Genomic DNA, 17562 nt, shown 5'->3' with positions numbered 1-17562 from the left:
ACCAAGTTCCAAATATTTTGAAGTAAATTAGCTAAAATCAAACTACAGTTTTATAGAACTGGCACTTTACTTAGTCTGCTGCTGGTTACCAAAGAAATCTGTGCTTTTTGCTCCTATAAATAGACAATTACTTACATGTTATAAATATATCACTTTAGAATAATATACATTGACATGAAAATAGCGTTAACTAACACAATTCGAAGAGAAATTACTTAATAGACAAAAAGTCAAGTAGATGAAAATGGAAAACAAGCATTTAAAATGGATGAAGACGCTTTTATTCCAGACATCACCAACATGAAATCTTTTACAAAATACTGTAAGTTTATATTTGCATTTGTTTTGTAACCAAATTATTTGGTGAATTTACCAAATACAATGTCCGTTCGACTGGAAGACAGTATTCTATACCAGAAACACCAGCATTAGCAACATGGATTAATCCATTATTTATAACCTGAATGTGATTTGATCTATTTCCATTAAACTGACACGTGGCAAATATAAATTTGACTTCGTTCACTCTTGGACTGTTCTCGACTTTTGTTTTTTAGAGAAACTTCAGAAGAATCAATTTTTTTCTAAACTGTTGTAATAAGTGGACATGTACTGAGTATATTATTGTCGGCTAATTGCCTTTGTTAAACCTAACCTTGCTACATTTCTATAATGAACTGGTCCATCTTTCAATCTGGACAGTACCATTAACTGTCAAAAGGAGTGCTTACAAAACAGATACTGACTGAACTGCGAACAGTGCAGATCATGATCAGACTGCACGGATATCCAGAATGATAAGGATCAAAAATAATTCAGAATTAGTTTTAAGACTTTATGAGGACTTTATTTATTGACTTTTTGTATGCTTTCATGTCGGTTGACGTGTTATATTGTCATTTTGTAGAGGACATTGGTTGAGGTATATGGACAACAGATTATAATTTTGACAAAAACAAGTAGATTTGTTTTACTTCCTAGGTCAGTTTACAATAATACTGCAAGGAACTGCACATTCCGAAAATAAATTTGTGTCAATTTAAAACGGTTATATGTATTAATGTTCAAAAACTAATATATATTTCTGAGACATTAAAACAAAATTGATATGTTAAAGTGAAAATATAAGTATTTAACATAGGAATACCTATCAGTGATTTTGTCGTGACGTTATACATTTCACCAGACATTGCGTAATTGCTGGTCAAATAACACTAAATTAATTATGTTTATTAATTGAAAGTAAAATTTAGGGAACATATAAACAAAGACGATTTTTTCAGTAGTCTAAATACATGATAATAAATTATATTTAAAATTCAGTAAGTACGATGAAATGTTGTCTTTTTTCTTTCGTAAAACAACATCTACGAATTGTTTAAATATAACTGGTAGTCACCCAATGCTGTACAAGTAACAAAACCGTCATAACAGCAATAATGCGAAAAATATGTGTGCATGCCACAAAGTTACTTCAGGAAGAAATAATATGTTCCTTCAATTTTCGTCGTCTCCAAATAACAGAAATCCTCTGTCAATCATTTCTGTACTGATCTGAAAAATAAAATTTGTTTGTTTGTTTTGGGTTTAACGCCGTTTTTCAACAGTATTTCAGTCATGTAACGGCGGGCAGTTAACCTAACCAGTGTTCCTGGATTCTGTACCAGTACAAACCTGTTCTCCGCAAGTAACTGCCAACTTCCCCACATGAATCAGAGGTGGAGGACTAATGATATCAGACACAATGTCGTTTATCAAATAGTCACGGAGAACATACGCCCCGCCCGAGGATCGAACTCGCGACCCCGAGATCCGTAGACCAACGCTCTTACCTATTGAGCTAAGCGGGCGGGCTGAAAAATAAAATAGTTTTTCATTAATTCAAACATTCTTGTTTAATTAGTTTTCATTTCAGACTTCTTGTAATAGAAAATGCATTAAAAACTATCATTATTCCCATGTTTGCAACCTATACCTTAACAGGGAACTGTATTTTCACCCGGTAGTATGACCAAAGATATTGTCTTTTGATGTTTTAAATGTCAAGGTGTTCTCTATATATAGATCAATTTGTGGTTCTTGCCAAAAGTTTTGTTGAGTGTGAGAATGAACTAAATTGGGTCATTTAGGTGAAATGTAGGACCAAAATGTGTTTATTATAAGGCTTTAAGTTTCAAGATAAAGGACACATAAGGGTCAAAGTAATGTAGATCAGTTTGTAGGTCTTGTCACAAGGACTGTTTGAGTATGAACTAAATTGGGTGTACGCGAAACGGTAAAATCTGTTAACTGCGGACTGACAGGGAAAATGCAAACGTGTTATGTAATCGTTTAGAATATTTTTCCTTCGCGTTGTGTCTTTGGGGGGTAATCAAGAACTCATATGTATGTGAAACGAGAAGAGATGGAAAATAAACAAACACACTGTCAGTTTTATATAATGTATTGATTGTTAACTAAAAATGTGCAGAAATAATCACACGTGAGCCTCTCTCTGTATGCACGTATATACAAGTTAAAATAGGTAAACAGTTAATAGTAAAATAGTCCCAAATGTCTTTCAATACATCACACTCTGACGCAAAATTGGTGGCTGGAAAATAACGTGTATATTCTACAAGTATCTATCTAACAGTGTGCGCCACAATACCGTGGTATATGGGTTTTATAACAACTATGTGACCTTTGACTGCCTAGACATGAGGACATAGTTATTAGTAGCCTCTTTCTAAATATAAGTTTGACACATGCCCATTTGATCGGGTCACCCATATGTCACGCGTATACCTGTGTGACCGGTCAAGGTATTTCATGTATAAACTGAAATATACGAATATACATGAAAGATGGAATGCTAGATATCATAATGATCAGGGTAACCGTTAAAGTATAACAAACGGACGGAGATTTCAATCGCTATATGCCGATAAAAAACTGGATTGCAACATTAAATTTCACAGTTTTGCAAAACGATTTACGGGCCGCATTGCACTATTACAATTTAAATCTTCAGAATAGCAATTTGTTAAGGGTGATTAAGATAAACCCATTCCATGTGTTAAATGCAGTACTATACACATCATTGTTGTATAATATGTATAGCCTACATACATGCAGCAAGATACAACTATGCTACAAATATTGTGTCACGTACACCCATTACTCACACTAGAAATCTGCGATGTTATAGCCCGTTCTGCCTCAACATCATCGTCTAATGGAGTGTGAACAATCCTTTTACTGGCAACCTTTCTCAGGGTGATCACCGTACATACAATCATAACTGCCCCAATCATACCTACTCCTATAGGCACCATAACACTAATCATATACCTCTGGTTCTGAAATAAACGCAATAATACCTTATTGTTGGTACATAAGTATTTCTGTAATATATTAAAACGTTAAGTTAACGAAAATGCATCAAATACAGAATCCTTTGGAATGACAACAATTACAGTAACGTATCCAGTATCTTTCAAGCTTCTGATAAGTTCAAAACAAGTCCTTAACCAGACAAATACCAAACTTAATTTCTTTTGATAAATTACATTTCTTTCTATTGATACATCAGTCCTGTAAAGTTAAACAAGACGGTAATCAAGTTACTAAGAGTGTAAATCTTCATCACATTTTACATACAAAATTGAGCGTTTAATGTCTTCTTTCACTTCATTCATTACGTGTTACGGGAAATGAAAGATGTAATGATTCGATTTTGTTTAACAGATTTTGATGCACTGGGAAGCCTAAAAATTATGTGATAATGTTATTACAAGAAGCATGCAGTCTAGAGTTTTGTATTAGAAAACACCTAAAAGATCAATTTTAATGGATGCATTTACAGTTTTGAATGTTCTTAGACCTTTGTATATTTTTGAGGTAAAGTTTTTAAACAATTTGTTATACCTTTAACATCATTGCACCAAAAGGTTCGTCTTCCATCGGAACTGAAAATGATCAATCAAGCAGTATTATGTTAACTTTGTCGAATTATTATGTGACTTTAAGAATCTTGCACTGGTTGCGAGTAAATATGGGAATATCCGGCACGAGGGTAACTGTTTAGGCGGTAACGAGGCTCCTGCCGAGTTACCGCCTAAACAGTTACCCGAGTGCCGGATATTCCCATCTTTACCCGCTGCCAGTGATTGATTCTTTTTCTTGCATGCCTTACTATTCAATTCATAGAAGATATAATGAAAAACGATGGTTTTTCTTTAAGGCGCTATTTTGTTATAATAGCGTATGAATTTGCGCATCCATTCATAAATTATAGCACTGGAGTAAGATGAGTTTTTCTAGCACCGGAAAAGCACGGGGAAATCCTGTTCGGCATGCAAGAAAAGTAAATCTTCTGAAATGCAAATGTTCTGTGGTTTCTTTTTCTATGATGTCAAAAAGCAATTCACATTTCAACAAACTGACATTCACTTATTAACAATGTAGAACGTAAACTTTTCCTTGGGCAGAATATGACTTTTAAACCATATGAAATCTTCTTGCACCCACGTATTTCAAAGCTTAGTATATTTTGCAGGAACAGCGCACAGCTAATCTAAGCAAACTTGAAAAATGAATGAAGTTTGCAAAAATGGTTGATTTTGAAAATTGTCACATTTTGTGGCATAGTTTTCATACTTGCCACATATGTTAGTGAATTAAAAGGAAAATTGAGATACTAAATATCCTGAAAAAATCCCAAACCTTTTGATGTCAAATGTATTAGCATGTGTAAATCATATGATTTGTTCAGTTTTTTATTAATGACTAAAGGAGCTGGGTTTTACAGCGGTCAAAACATGCCACTTAAAGCCGAGAAGAGGATAGACGGAAAACATTGCTAAAATAGCATATAAATATATATGAGACATATATAGTGCAAACAAATATCAGTTTTAAACAGACAAACTTAACATTATGTAAATTAAGGTATTTCGTGTTCATCTTTGTAAGCAAGGGAACGTGACGTCACGTCTTGCGTGCCATATGAATTCTTTAGTATAAAAATGTTGATGAAAACTTCAGGAATATATGAAACATTACCTAGGTGCAAGTGATGCTGCAATGGTATCTTCTTCCGATCTAAAGTCAACATCTGCACTGGATCGACATCAGTAATTATGTGATATGGTATCTTGTGTTTGTTTTGATTAAGTACCTTTTCGGACAAAATTTTTTCATTTTCCTGTATATTTCTGTTATAAATATTCGTTATTTCAGTTGTAATAGTATCATTGTTTCCCTGTTCAGAGTCGTCATTGTGTTGATGTTTGTTCGAAATATGTGATATATTGCCACTGCTGTAAGAACCATTATAGACATTGTTTTTGAACTGACCCGTGGTCGTAAAATAAGCTTCTGTTTTTCCGAACCGGACAGATTGATCATATGTTTCTAGCTTATTATTAGTCACATTTTGTAAACTTTCTGAGTCCTTACTTAAATCACGTCTGCCATTTTCTTTACTCGTTGTTTCTGTTACTGCGACATTACTTGTAATGAACTGTGAAAAAGTTGACACTTCATTTTCTCCATTTACTATGTCGTATTTCGTTGTTTTTATATCTGAACTTCCAGCAAACGAAGCGGCTAAGGTCATTAAAATTGTTATTATATTTGCTTCGTCTAGCATTTTGACGTTTCTTTAATCTGGACTATTAAGACTCATGTTGTCCCTGATATAGCTTTTGAGTATGTTTTGCTTTATAGTACCAAATACACGTTATTCACAGCGTACAGTTTACACATTCATAGATATCTGTTCATATCTGAAAAGGAATAGAACAGTTAAGTGAAGAAAATAGTGGAACGCATTTTGCTCTTGAAAGTCCTGTCATTTTCATCTAAGGTAACCGTTGTGGATGAAAAAAAAAACTAAAGGTCTTAATATGTATGGTCGACCTGAATGAAATGCTTGGTGTAGCACATTTATAACTTCACTTTTGAACACTGATTGAATCTTAACAACTGTCCTTAAGTTGATACTTTTGAAGGTATAGTGCTGTGAATAATTGTATTACTTTTAAATTATTAATTAATTTCTATAGTTAGGATGAGCCGTTAGTCCATTCAAGATGTGTAACATTGCAAACGCACGACTCATCAAAAGACTGTCTAAGACAAGCCTCGAATAGTGTGGTTGCGCGCAGGTTCTTTAACATGGTCGTATACCTCCCGACGATCATATATTTAATCTGCATAAATAAACAACAGAAAATATATGTAACTTTACAAACTTTACGAAATCCGACAAGTCGTTTCTTTCTCAAGGAACATAAGTTCTTGAAGCGCACATGAAAATATTTTCCAAGAATGTTTCTTTCGATAAGATTGTTTCGCTTGCCCCATTTAGTCAAGGCTACGGTTCAAAATATGTTCGACCTGAACATTTGAAAAACTGAAAAAAAAACACGTATAAATGATTTTAATTGAAGTAGATTCTGTTTTGTTTTTGTTGGGTTGAACCGCACCGACACAATTATAGGTCATATGGCGACTTTCCAGCTTTGATGGTGGAGGAAGCCCCCAGGTGTCCCCTCCTTGCATTATTTTATCATGGGCGGGCACCTGGGTAGAACCACCGACTTTCCGTTAGCCATCTGGATGACTTCCTCACAATCATGAAGAATTCAACGCCCCGAGTGAGGCTCTGACCCCCTTTGGTAAGGGGCGAGAGATTTGAAGTAAGCGACCTTAAGTTCTCGGACACGGAGGCCCCTCGATGACAAGTAGAAGTGCAACATATCGTAGTCATACTTTCTAAGAAAACACTTTATAAAACGCGTTTTGTCAATGCCTGTTATAAAGTTGACAATCCTGAATATTTATGTGATTGCACAAACCGTTATATCGATCATCATATATTATTTTCTAAATCTGCTAGAATTCTTTTACCTGGTCATTCTCACGACAAAAATCAATATATCTAGTTGGATTAATACTTGGACCATCTTTATTTTCCTTCGGTTTATTCATTACGTGCCTTTAAAAGGCAAAACAAGGTCGTAAATATTTCCCTGAAAGATTTAAGTACGCATTTGCTCCATTACGTATAAACACCGGCAAAGAAGAAATGAACTCCTATTATATAAAGCAAAACGTTTCCCTACAGATTATTACAGTATTTGCGAAATTTGTTTGAGAAACTGCTGAAATGTATTTTAGAGTCTATAGCGATATTTTGCATGTATAAATAGCAATTTACTCCTAAAAAGATATTTTATATATTAAGAAGTGTGTCATTTACTTTCTATGTTTCTGGGATGTTTTTTTATTTGTCAGAAGCTTTAAAGTTAAACAGCAATTTCACCAAAGTATATGACTTTTATTAGACAACTATAGAGTATCAACAGTTATAACCCATATTTGGACGAGGCGAATGCGTACGAAATACGAAAAAAGACCTTATCATGTAATGTAATACATCTTCGTGGTTTGATTAGTTTCGTCTTATTTTCTGACTTGAATTACACTTCAACCTAATACAAAACTATCCATCAATGTTTACATTAGGTCCTTATCCAGCGCATGTGTGGCCACAATCAAAAATCTAGACAAAAGTCGTAAATTTTAACAGCCTTCTTAGAAACATTCCATGATGCATTTTATCACTTTGTAATGATCGTTGTTTAGTAAGTTTTATCAATACCGTGTTCATCATTTAAACTGAATTCGAAGCATGACGACAAGAGAATTCCCCACGGATGAAGGAGAAGACAACATTCCGTTATTAGATATGACGTTATTACAGCGTTGACAAGTCTTGAAAAGAACTTATAATACGCTTTCAATGTCTTGTCTGGACCTTAATATGACATGCACCTGATCGTATTGTTATAGGGACAGAAATACATGCTACAGGATTACTTTTCTTTTTCTGTTTTAATGACGGAAAAAGTGTAAAAGAGACTGGTTTGAATAAATTTAATGTAATATATTCTATTTTGTGAAGGACTTAACGGTTAACAAATGTCCAACAGGAAAATAAAATAATCAAGGAACGCAGCCATTTACACAGCATTCCGCATGATGCACGGTTATTTCTGTAGAAAGTGTTATATAACTGTTATGAAAACGAGTGTGTATCTAATGATAATACTCGTGTTTAATAAAACAATTTCTGATCTTGTGCAATATGATATATCAACGCCGCTTTAAATAAACTGTCTGCAGACATTGAATTATGTCAGCAAAGAGCTAAATATACGCTAGTATTTTCAGTCTTTTTATAAACAACCTAATATTTGACTCCAATATACACATATCATTAGTTCTGGTTTTCGGTAGGATTTAATAATGAAACCTTCAAATGCCACGGAAACGTAAAATAACCTGTTCTAGATGACTTTTCAATAAAGTATAATACCACATTTATAAATTATAAATAGTTATCTGTTGAAGCCCGAAAATGTTTTGTGTAAAGGAGTACTGCTATTCTAACTTCTTAAACACAAATTTTGTCTATTTCTTATGGCATGTGAGCCTGATGAGAATGGTACTTATATACATATATTCAGAATGGTTAACAATTATGTTTAGTTTTTCAGACCTATACTCTTTTAAAATTTGTTTATTCTGTTGGTCTCACGTTCTAATTTACGCACAAGGTTGAAAATGTCACTGGGGAGGTTGCGAAGATGAACTGTTTTGTTTGTTGGTTTTGAACATTATTGATATATTGGAAACATTCGTTTCATCTGTCCCTTCGTTCGTTCTTCCTTCCATTAGTCCCGAAACGTTTAAGCCAATAACTTCATATTCGGACCATTTAATTTTATCTTTAATAGTAACAATACTACAAATTAAAATAAGACAAATTGAAGAAACCAAGAACACTTTCTTGAATAATATGGATTCTTAATCATTTTTTTTTTTGAACATTTAAACACAAATACTATCAGTCCGTGTTAATGTCAATCTTACTTAATTATAAGGGAATCACTTATTAGTTATTACGTTTCTACCCAGGAAATAGCTTTTTTTGCCACAACAGAGAATTAGATAAAACCTAATGCAATGCCTAAGGGTTTGGATATAGATCAGATAAACTCAATTTAAAGATAACATTTTCATACATAACAGTACAAACTTTTGAAAAGTCTTATCATGCTTATAGTGATACAAAGATGTAGCTTATGCCGAGTTATTTTGTATGCATTTCCTAAGAAAAAGTTTCAAGCAACACATTGAGACATTCTACTGGATTTGGTTAAAGTCTATTTTTATTTTCGACAGAAACTGGAATAAGATGTACATTTTAAAGTGTTGGGCAGGCAATGAAAGCTTCATAAAACTTTTAAAGACAGAAAATTACAATTAACATAATTAGTAGCAAATTTGGACAGTCATGTAAACCGATATGCAAAAGTACACTATTAGCAAATAAAGTATCTACTTGGCCAAAAATTAAATACTTACAAAAAGTGTTAGGTAGGGTTAGATAGCTAAAATGATATCCATTTTCTAGCACATGTTCCAAACTGAATAAATCCGCCTTTGTGTGAATTGTTTGTATTGATAATATCCGAGTGTGGCAAGTGACAGCATAGAATTGGAAACACTCCTATAAATATTGGATATGTTGCACTATTAAAGATGATCTCAAATAATGTTTTTTCTAGCAAATTCTATAATTATTAATCAAGATGAGCATTGTTTTTGCTATAATCATATGAGCCGTGCCATGGGAAAACCAACATAGTGGCTTTGCGACCAGCATGGATCCAGACTAGCCTGCGCATCCGCGCAGTCTGGTCAGGATCCATGCTGTTCGCTTTCAATGCCTATTGGAATTAGAGAAACTGTTAGCGAACAGCATGGATCCTGACCAGACTGCGCGGATGCGCAGGCTAGTCTGGATCCATGCTGGTCGCAAAGCCACTATGTTGGTTTTCTCATGGCGCGGCTCATATGTATCTATATACAGGGTAATATAAGCTGCTGCATATGATTTTCCTTCTTGTCTTTAGCCTTATTGAAACCATAACAAGAAAGAAAACAAGACTTGCAATAATCTTTCTGACAAAAATATTTTTATCATCATTTAATGCTTTCCACCAGGAGACGAGACAACCGCCAAATCAAAATAAAAAGTTTAGATTTGATACGCATAAAACTATTGAGAAAGAACCCAGTATTGACATAAAATCGACAGTATAGTTCCTTTGAAGGTATATTTGTATAGTAAGTTTTGGATCGTCAGTATAGCCCTACCCGTTTAAAGTCATACTAGAAAGTGTACTTTTCTGACGCTTTCAATCTAGAGATCTTTAAAAACATAAACCAAATTTAGAGAGAAATGTGTCACTGGAATTAACCCCTGACAATGTGATGAAAATGAGTAAGAGTTGCGTGAACTCGGAATATCTTAATATCTGTGTCAGTAATTGCGATAGATAGATGTTATGTGTAGTTTAAATTGAAAATTTGAAATGAAAACAAAATAATATATGATCAGTATAATTGCTGAAATGTCAAGTGTGTAATGACGACTATTTAACTGTTTCGCGGATTTCTGTTTTCAGTGCAACATATTTTTGACGGGGTTAGGCTTGAAATATAGACTGAGCACTATCTTTATTGAAAATCTGTCCACGATGCATGTAACTGACATTTCACATATCAGCGAACTTGTGCGATTCGGTTACCAGCAGTTCGTTTAAGATTTTCAGTTTACGTTGATGACAGTTTATAACCAAATAATTCCTCTCACCTCACTGAAAGTTTAACCAATAAAATCTGAAAAGAGACTCTTTGGAAGCATAGCATGCAAAATAATAGCAGACTCGGTTCCGTTGAGTCTGTTCATGAGAGGTAATGTAAGGTGCAACACCGCTCAAGCCAAGCACCCTAGCACCGGTTTAAGTGGAATGCTATTACAGTAAAAATGAGTGTATGCCATGATTCCAAAGGACCAGAGAATATAACAGCACTGAATCCAAGTACGGGAATACTTTCCACAGCCGCTACACGGCACTTAAAGATTGTTTTTGTGATAGTTAGTAAAATATGTAAAGAGATATTTTGGAAGCATAGAATGCAATCATGTAAAATAATAGCAGACTCGGTTTGATTGAGTCTGTTCATGAGAGGTTATGTAAGGTGCAACACCGCTCACGCTCCCTAGCACCGGTTTAAGTGGAATTCTATTACAGTAAAAATGAGTGTACTCCATGATCCTAAAGGACCAGAAAATATAACAACACTGAATCCAAGTACGGGTGACTTTTTACAGCCACGAAGTCAAGTTGTCATAAATTCCTCGGAGATAATGGAATCGCAAGTAATGTTTTTTCTATCATCTGGATGTTTTACAGAATAATACCTGGCAAATGGTTTACATGTGGACAGTTTATGTTGCCAGATTAAGTTTCTGGTTTCATCTTAATATGTTAAATACCCTGCCCTTACTAACAGCATTCAGATTGATTATGAATCAGTATGAAAAAGGAATAGCTCGACTTATCAGATTTCTACTCTTCTGTAGTACAACGTATGGCATAAACGTAATTAATCGTCATTAAACATTTGACATTTTAGCCATACTGATGATATATTGTCAAATTGTTCAACTCGACATTTATGTTGTGTTAGAGTACTGTTTAATTTTTCAGCTTGAACGTTTCGGCCTGGGTGGTTCCAATACTCCCGCTTTAGAAGCTTTGGGTATTATTTAATAACCCCTTGGATATGGTGCCTGCTTTTTTTATTTTTGTCTTTTGGCAGTTTCTGCTCCATAACCACAGATCTGGGGATCATACGCCGCTTTGGAATCTGTGCATCATTGAAGGTTCCATGTGCACTGCCGTATGAATACATCTGCGGATGTCTCTAACTTACATGCTGGTACTTCTGTAACATGTGTAAATGTTGAGTTCTAATCAACCCGGAGCTAGAGGATGTGGACGGTAACTTGCACTTCCACAATCGTCCATGAACAGGCTCAATCAAACCGAGCCTGCAACATTTTCGTTTATGTCGTGTTGGGCGACCCGTGGTTTTCCACTTTATTATTTTGCTACATGACTTTCGTATGTCTGTCCGCGTCTAATGCATTTAGAATAACCAATGACAATATTTACATTTTCACGTTTTATCGTATATTCCTAAGGATGAAAATATGTCATCACAAATCAAAATAATTAAGAAAAAATAAGTTCCCAAACGTGGATTATCGTAGAATAACCCGTGTTTTGAGTTCTCATGCGTAAGAATATATCACGAAGGCTGTAAGCCTGAGTGATATATTGTTTCGCATAAGAACGAAAAGCTTGGGTTATTCAACGATAAATCACACTTGGGAACTTATTATTTCGATTCTTACACGACATACTAGTATCAACAGTGTTAGAAAAAATGGTAACTACTTTTTACGGCCGTGCTACGTACCTGGATCGGATGACGTCATTGCACGCAAGTGATTTATTTAACAAATAATCAAGGCCTTCGAGTTGTTTATCGTCTGATTTACAACGGTTCAGAGTTCAGACGCGTAGGAATTGAACCACGAGGGCGTTAGCACGAGTGGTTAAATACTGAAGCATCTGAACGATGAACCGTGGTAAATAAGACGATAAATCACAAGAAGGCCTTAATTGTTTTCATTCTGACATGCTCATTGATATATTTTAATAAATATTATACTGGACTTCATTTCCGCGAGGAGTAATGCATCGGACGTCATGCGGCATTTTGACGTCATAATTGACGTCATAATGCTATCTTACCGGTCCGCGCGTCAACCGTTGTTTATCGCAGAATATACAGAGCTTGATTTTCTTCTTTGTTTAACTGGAAATCAAATCGAGCCATGTTATAATGAAGAATAACCCGAGATAGATTTTGCTCTACATGTATGTAGGTTATTTGCTGGTCGTGTTAGAATCAAAGATAACGTTGTAACATCATTACTAATTGTCATTTTGTTCTTTTAGACAAGTTTAACATTGTATGAAGTCTGAACAGGAATATGATAGTTATAATAATTATGTGATCGTTCTTATATTTTAAAACATTTTGGCGGTTGAAGAATAATGTTTGTACATGAAGTTGACGATAATTTTAGGAATTTACATCATTGTCTGTCAAACAACACATACAAAACCAAGTAAAACATCTTATATAATAAATGCAATTTAACAATCTTGTGGAAATCAAGATAGCTCGATATTCCGCCCTGAAATCCGTATCACTTTGCTTATAAATTAGTTAGATAGTCGAAAATCATTTCTTGCGTGACCAACAATCCTACTTATCAAACTGAAATTTAAGCTAGATGTTTTTCATTATTTTTGAGTGTCGTGTTTTGTACGTCTTCCATGTTCTCGTTTTTAATTCAGTAATAGATAAATTGATATATGCTTTTAGTATATTTTCAAGTGTTGTCTAGGTGAAATGGTGTTTATTAATCTAATAATGTAACATTGCCAAAATAAATGGAGACACTTATCTCCGTCTGTGTAAATGTTATGGTGGAGACAATCTAATTTCGCATTGCCCTAAGTGACGTGCTTCAAACAATAACAAAATTAGAACATAGCATTATTCAAGATTCTTTTGGAAGTAAATACTGGCAAATTCAGATCGGCATTATTTTTAGTGGACATAATTTAAGAAATATTACATTATTTTTCTGTCTAGCATTGTTAACCGTGCGATATGTGAAGGGCCATGCTTCTGTCATATTGTTAATTTTTTCCAGAATTAGTAGCCCGCCGGCTTAGCTCAATAACTATGTATCTTATTACTGTTTTGTAAGTTTTAATTCTTTCTATAATAGTTCAATTACCATTTTTATTGAACATTATATAAATGTTTTTATGTAAAGCACTTTTGAACGTATTTTTATATGAAAAGAGTGCTATATACATATAGTATATTTTAACAATAATAGCGAGAGCGCAGATCTACGGATCGCGGTTCCGTGAGTTCGATCCCGGGGCGGGGCGTATGTTATCCGTGATGATTCGATACAATAATTGTGTCTGCAATCATTCGTCCCCTGATTCATGTGGGGAAGTTGGTAGTTACTTGCAGAGAACAGGTTTACACCGGTACACCGGTACACAATCCAGGAATACTGGTTAGGTTAACTGCTTGCCGTTTCATAACTGAAATACTGTTGAACTTCGCTAAACCCAAAACGAAATAAACTTTCCAGGTTTTTTATTGGTAATGTCTTTAACCGGTCTCTTTAAACCTCTAATTAGATTAGCGTATAGTCTAGAATATATTATGACAGCTTCCATTGTGAGAGATACACTTGTGAATTCACAAGTGAACGCTTTAACAAACCTTTAAACAACCACATCTAAACTGGTACTTAGTATAGTTGTTAGTTAGCAACAAAACGTCTTCTTTCGTGATTATATTACATGCACGAAATGTTTTTTTTTTCAAAGCTGATACCCTGAAAAATATAGGCCTCCGCGACCAAGTGATCAATGTCACAAAATCGACATAATACTTAAGACTGTTAATTATCATGCATGTATTTGTTTGTTTGTTTTTTTTTCTTTGTGGGGTGGTGGGGGGGGGGTGTTAACGCCGCTTTTCAACACAATTTCAGTCATGTAACGGCGGGCAGTAAACCTAACCAGTGTTCCTGGATTCTGTACCATTACAAACCTGTTCTCCGCAAGTAACTGCCAACTTCCCCACATGAATCAGAGGTGGAGGACTAATGATGTCGTTTATCAAATAGTCACGGAGAACATACGCCCCGCCCGAGGATCGAACTCACGACCCCGCGATCCGAAGACCAATGCTCTACCTTCTGAGTTAAGCAGGCGGGCTTGCATGTATTTGTAGGTTTAAAGTAAGAAACAATCTTACAGAAACAAATAATTTAAATCATTTTCTATCAAATCCACAGACAGTGTTAATACTGTAACGAAAACATACATAGCAAAATTGTTTGCCGTTTTCGTACTTAAAATTCTTTGATACGTTTTCTTTTAAACTAATAACATTACGGCGTGTAATATCAAATTTTAGACAACTTTAGTGTAAGAAGATGGCTAAGTGATTGGATTAGTATTTTTTGTTTAATTCAAAACTAGACTTAAATGTAAAACAATTAAATTAAAAAAAGATTTTACTCCGCCGCACATTACCTCTATTTAATTTTCCAGAACATAGTGAGAACTAAAACCATATTATTTTCGCTTTTTTACCATCTTATGACACAACTTTATATCACTCCCATGACGTTAAACATGAGAGAAACCATGTTATAACCCAAGGCTTCCATTTAGTTTTTGTTTGTTCTGAAAGACATTCAAATACACATAAAGCTGCAACATGTCCAAATAATGGCTAAGATACCGTTGCCTTGCACAACCGCTTATGGAATCTACACGACTGTGATCCATGAATTCGTGTCTACAAGAAGCAGTCGTTCTTATGAAAATAAAAAATATTCCCCGACTGTTAAATGATTTCACAGAATGCAAAACAAGTGATATAGCGATGTTTTCCACAAAATTTTCATTTAACCATTGTGAAGTTATTTGCGTAAACAAAACAGAATTTAAGAGACCTGTGTTTGTCACTATTCACTAATTGTAAATTTCAGAATTTAATGTAGCTAAAATTACAAAACAATCTATCGATCGCACGTGTTCTTGTCGTATTTTAATGACTTGATGTATATTTATATAACGTATTAAAGAAACATGCGTGATAACATGCAACATCAGTTTCAAAGGCACTCCGCAGGTAATTGAAAGGTTTTGAACGAAAATCAAATCAAATTTCCTTTTCTACTAAATAAGTGCATAGTTTAAAATAAAACATTCGTGTTAAAAGTGCCAGTAATTTTCTGTTTACGGAAATAATTGTCAAAGCATAATTAAGCAATAAAACGTAAAGAAAATGAAATCTAGGAGAACATGTACCTAAATAAATTGCTTTGAAATGGCATGCACAAATATATTGGTTGCCTGAAAAACTTTGAAGCAAGAGCATTATGGATAAAAGTTTCAAATCCCTTGAATATCTTTTGCTCTGACCTGTAATAATAAATAATGTTAAATTTCATTTTTTAGCCGAAACTATATCTTTATATTTCGCTTCATGGCAAGACCAAAATCCAAGAAAAGGATACTAATAAGCACAAGTCCCGTGTTTGACTTCTAATGTCATATAACGTGAATGATCTTAAATTTGGTGCAAATGTTTTCAAGTGTGAACGTACATGTAAGACTAAGACAAAAGTTCTAACATTTAAAACAAATTTAAAAAATAGTAAAAAAAACATAACGACAACCCTACTATGATAAAGCTATATGTGCATTTTAAGAGACTAAGAAATGAAAGTCCATTATGTTATGTTAAATTCCTTTTACTTACTAAATAATATGTCTTTATTGACTACATAAAGTCTCTTGAAATATCTCAAAGTACAGAAACTATCTGCCAGAGAAAGATATGATACTAACCTCTAGTAGACTTTTTCTCATTTGATGCCTCTGTCTTACTTACTTATTTAAATCTTTCGGGTGATGTATTTATTCCTTTTCCATTTTCCATTATTCAGTCTTTTCTGGTACGAAATAACTGGCTGAAATGAAAACTATACTATTATAATACTAGTATAGTATTATAGGTCGTAGGTAACCCCGTTTGAGTAACACTAAATGACTATCAAAGGAAGGAAGGAAAGGATTTATTAGAATCTGATGCAGTTTGTTCCATATTAGAAAAAGTATGTTTGTTGACTTCTATGTGTCTGTGTTTGTTTGGTTTTGTTTTTGTTTTTTTTTTTTTGTTTTTTTTTTTATAAGCACCCCATTCAAACCCCTCCCCTCCTTGACATGGAAAACAATCTGGGTATTTCTATTTCGTTTAAATCTACATAATTTCTTATTGTTCATTCACGTTTCATGTAGATTGAGATATTCCAACGTTCTATGCAATAGATATATTGTAAAACTACATATAGCTTATAAAAAAGAGAGATTATACTGGATTACAAAATTGCATACATGTATCTAATGGATTTCGTCTGAACTATTGATTTTCATTCTAATTCTTTCAGAAATGTAATACAATTATTGCTTTATTCATATATTATGATAACTATATAACTATATCTTAGTTCGGTAACCAGGATAGAAAATACAACACTGATAATCTATTTTTTTCAAGCATTGCAGACTTACAAACAATTATACAAATACTATGTAGCATTAATAGGAAATTTCAAGTGCATTTTTCAGAAAGTTTAATTAGGAACTATCTTGTAATCTTAACATTTAGATGGGCATTTGACGTTTTGAAATTAGAACTTAATTTATCAAATCATATAATGAATGAGTTGTTTTACATGAAAATGGAACATCATATGAAACATAAATATTATTCTTAAATTGGTTGTCAATTTACTGATGTATGCTTGAATTCCGCAAAAACGACAACCTGAAGGGGACATACGTCTGCACAGTTCAGCGAATTAACTAACTCATCATTTTCACAGAACAGTTACATATCTTCGTTTTGATGTAGCTTTAACATCGTTTTCAGCAATATTGAAATTTATTCATTTTTTTTCCTTACACA

The 17562-nt window shown here is 33.9% G+C and overlaps 1 protein-coding gene across 1 annotated transcript; it reads right to left on the bottom strand.

Annotated features, from left to right (window-relative positions):
• Positions 1 to 281: 281 nt before the first annotated feature.
• On the bottom strand, positions 282 to 9529 carry LOC123545659 (uncharacterized). Its single transcript, XM_053544824.1, has 5 exons — positions 9421 to 9529; positions 5047 to 5771; positions 3910 to 3950; positions 3168 to 3341; positions 282 to 1554 (listed from the first exon to the last, which is right to left on the bottom strand). Exons 2-5 carry the CDS (start codon positions 5633 to 5635, stop codon positions 1498 to 1500), a joined length of 861 nt encoding a protein of 286 aa, XP_053400799.1. The 5' UTR covers positions 5636 to 5771; positions 9421 to 9529; the 3' UTR covers positions 282 to 1497.
• Between the last annotated feature and the right edge of the window lie 8033 nt (positions 9530 to 17562).

This window comes from Mercenaria mercenaria, chromosome 1 (genome assembly GCF_021730395.1).
Source record: "Mercenaria mercenaria strain notata chromosome 1, MADL_Memer_1, whole genome shotgun sequence".
Lineage (NCBI taxonomy): Eukaryota > Metazoa > Mollusca > Bivalvia > Venerida > Veneridae > Mercenaria > Mercenaria mercenaria.
Note: the sequence above shows the minus strand (reverse complement) of the source record. Positions and strands in the feature narration are given on the sequence as shown.